This window comes from Montipora foliosa, chromosome 6, assembly GCF_036669935.1.
Source record: "Montipora foliosa isolate CH-2021 chromosome 6, ASM3666993v2, whole genome shotgun sequence".
In the NCBI taxonomy this organism is placed as follows: domain Eukaryota; kingdom Metazoa; phylum Cnidaria; class Anthozoa; order Scleractinia; family Acroporidae; genus Montipora; species Montipora foliosa.
Genome location: NC_090874.1, coordinates 4,501,846 through 4,504,345, shown reverse-complemented (window position 1 = coordinate 4,504,345; position 2,500 = coordinate 4,501,846). Strand labels below are relative to the sequence as shown.

At 38.7% G+C, this 2,500-nt stretch overlaps 1 protein-coding gene across 2 annotated transcripts in view; it reads left to right on the top strand.

Annotated features, from left to right (window-relative positions):
* Positions 1 to 2,500, top strand: part of LOC138006398 (uncharacterized) — a 47,864-nt gene that overhangs the window by 30,272 nt on the left and 15,092 nt on the right. For both annotated transcript variants that reach the window (XM_068852694.1, XM_068852693.1), the window contains exons 21-24: positions 210 to 283; positions 800 to 869; positions 1,218 to 1,307; positions 2,340 to 2,402. In XM_068852694.1, coding sequence (XP_068708795.1) covers positions 210 to 283; positions 800 to 869; positions 1,218 to 1,307; positions 2,340 to 2,402 — 297 coding nt within the window. The remainder of the gene's footprint in view (positions 1 to 209; positions 284 to 799; positions 870 to 1,217; positions 1,308 to 2,339; positions 2,403 to 2,500) is intronic.

Genomic DNA, 2,500 nt, shown 5'->3' with positions numbered 1-2,500 from the left:
GTAAAAGCAGTCCACACTTGAATACTCTAATTGTTAATATTCCCATTTTTCTTTTTTATCTATTTTACGATAAGTATAGCCTCAGAAAGCAACACAGGATATTAATACGAAAAATATAAAATTATTATTTTTAAACCTTTGTTGATTGACCCGACATAAACGTATCAGGTGCTACTTGCCTTAATACGTTATATTTTTTTTCCTTTTAGCGTTGAAAAAGAAGGTTGCCAAGTCCAGCGAGATTGCTGAATTAAGCAAACAATTTATCATGATCAATATTGAGGTAAAGTTAAGCAATTCACAGTAAGCAGTGATTTTTTTTTTCTGGAAAGAGTCTGATTGGGAAGATCTTATTTCATCCTGACATTTAGTGCGGTGCTTCATACTAGAGAAATAATAATCCTGAACTCTCGTTGACAGTATTGTTGATTTCTTAGTGGAGAGGGAACAAGGTATAGTTCCCGGGAAAGCGTAGCAAAGAACACTAAATTCCGCAGTTTGGTTCGAGATGATTATTGAAGAACTTTTCATGGTCTATCGTTCCTGTTTTCTCAGTTTGTTCCGCAAATGGTAGATACAAGGAAATTGAAGATCTTAAATCCCATACCATAAAATTGCTTTTGTCTATCTTGACTAAAGAATGGCCGTTTTGTAATTTGGATACAGAAAACGAGTAAATTAAGGTAGTACAGGAGAAAAAACGTGACCTAAATACTGCGTTTCTATTGGCTATCACCCTCAAGAATATTAATTGTGATACTACAAACCTTTTCAATCTCTGGAATTTTGTCTTTCTTAGGATGACAGCGGAAAATCAGCGGAAAAATATGATGTTGATGGTGCATACGCTCCACGCATGTTTTTCATAGGTTTGTCCTTAGTTTGTTAATTTTGCATTCACGTTGTTTACTCTCTGAAAATTCTGCGGCGGTACTTTGGCGTGATCGTGTTTTTTAAAGGGATATGGAAAGAATTAGAAACTGATCACCACTGACAAGATTTCCATGAATGAACTCACTGCTAATAATTATGTTCGGAGGTAATCAAAGGGAATTTGGAATCAAATCAGTAAAGAGTACTTTGGCCGTTTAAACGACTTCTTCAAGTTTAACTTGCCAGGCGGTTCATGAGAGAAACTTTTAACTTACACTCTAAACATTTTTACAGAGCATTGTCTTTTTTGTCTCAATTTAACGAGTGTTGTACATTCATTTCAGATCCTTTCACGCGCCAGATAATGAAAGAATTCCATAACACCGATCCGACTTTCAAGGAATACAAATACGCCTACGGAGAACCGAAAGACAGTAAGGCTATACATCCCGACGATGTAGTTACTTAGAAAATAAACTAACATGAAAAATGGTAATTAAGTTTCAAATTCAACAGGCTGAGCACAAACGCTCTACCAACAAGGGTGGCCGTAAAATAAATCAAATCGATCGGAATCTCATGAAAGTAACGCAGGTCAAATCATACGTTGGTTTTTTTGGTCAGGAGGAAAAATTGGAATACCGGTACCCCGAGGAGAAACCTTTCGGAGCAGAGAAGAGCACCCTGCAAGCAGAGCCTCCTTTTGTCTTTTTCTTTACTGAGGAGGAGAAAAGTAGGCTCTGCCCGAATCGCGTCAACTCTTTGAAGCTGCCGCAGCCCCAACTTCTGGACTAGTCAATCTTGTTTTCTCTCGTCAAACCGGTTTTTCCAGTGCGAGTGTCCGTTTAGTGACAAAACCGTTGGTTATAATTGAGCCCGTTGTACTATGAAAAACCAAAATGGCGGCGAGATCTGGCATATTAGGCTTGGGTTCGAGACTGTATCCTGGCAACATGCAGCGCGTATTCAATAAAGATCTTACTCGATTCAAGCAGAACCTTTCTCGAGAACGCCAAAATCGAGCAAGCAAAAGAAAGGCTCTGCTAGCAGGGTGAGAGAAGAGAACCAACAAACCCAACCCACATGCCGATAACGTTGAGTCCGAAAATGGAAGCGAATGTTCTCTTCTCTGACCTAAGCCTGTTCAGTATTTTTAAAGGCAATGTTACTATGCGTTTCGCCCTTCTGTTTTCGGAACATTTGCAGTTGAACTATAGATTGCGAACTCGCTTTCAATAACGTTTTAGGGAAAAAAGAAACTTAAAATGTTTGCTCCTTAATTTGGCGAACTTTAGTGAGCAGACGAAAGTAAGAAAGTCGAATTCTGCCAAGATGCGCGCTTTGAGCAGAATCGAAATCTCTCCGCTCTATAGCAACCATTAGCGTGCGCTCTTCTTGGGATCGAGTATTGGTGTTGGATTGCAAGAGAGCATATTTTGATTGCTGTCTCTATCTTTTGCATTTAGTTGTGGCAATGATGAAGAAAGTTCTCGACAAAGGTGTTGATGAGAGTATCGCGGCAGACAGAGGTATATCATACATAAACAGCCTAAAGCTTAACTTCATATATACATGCATGGGTTTAATTTCTTAATTTGAAACTGTGTTAATCCTATTGAGTTGCATC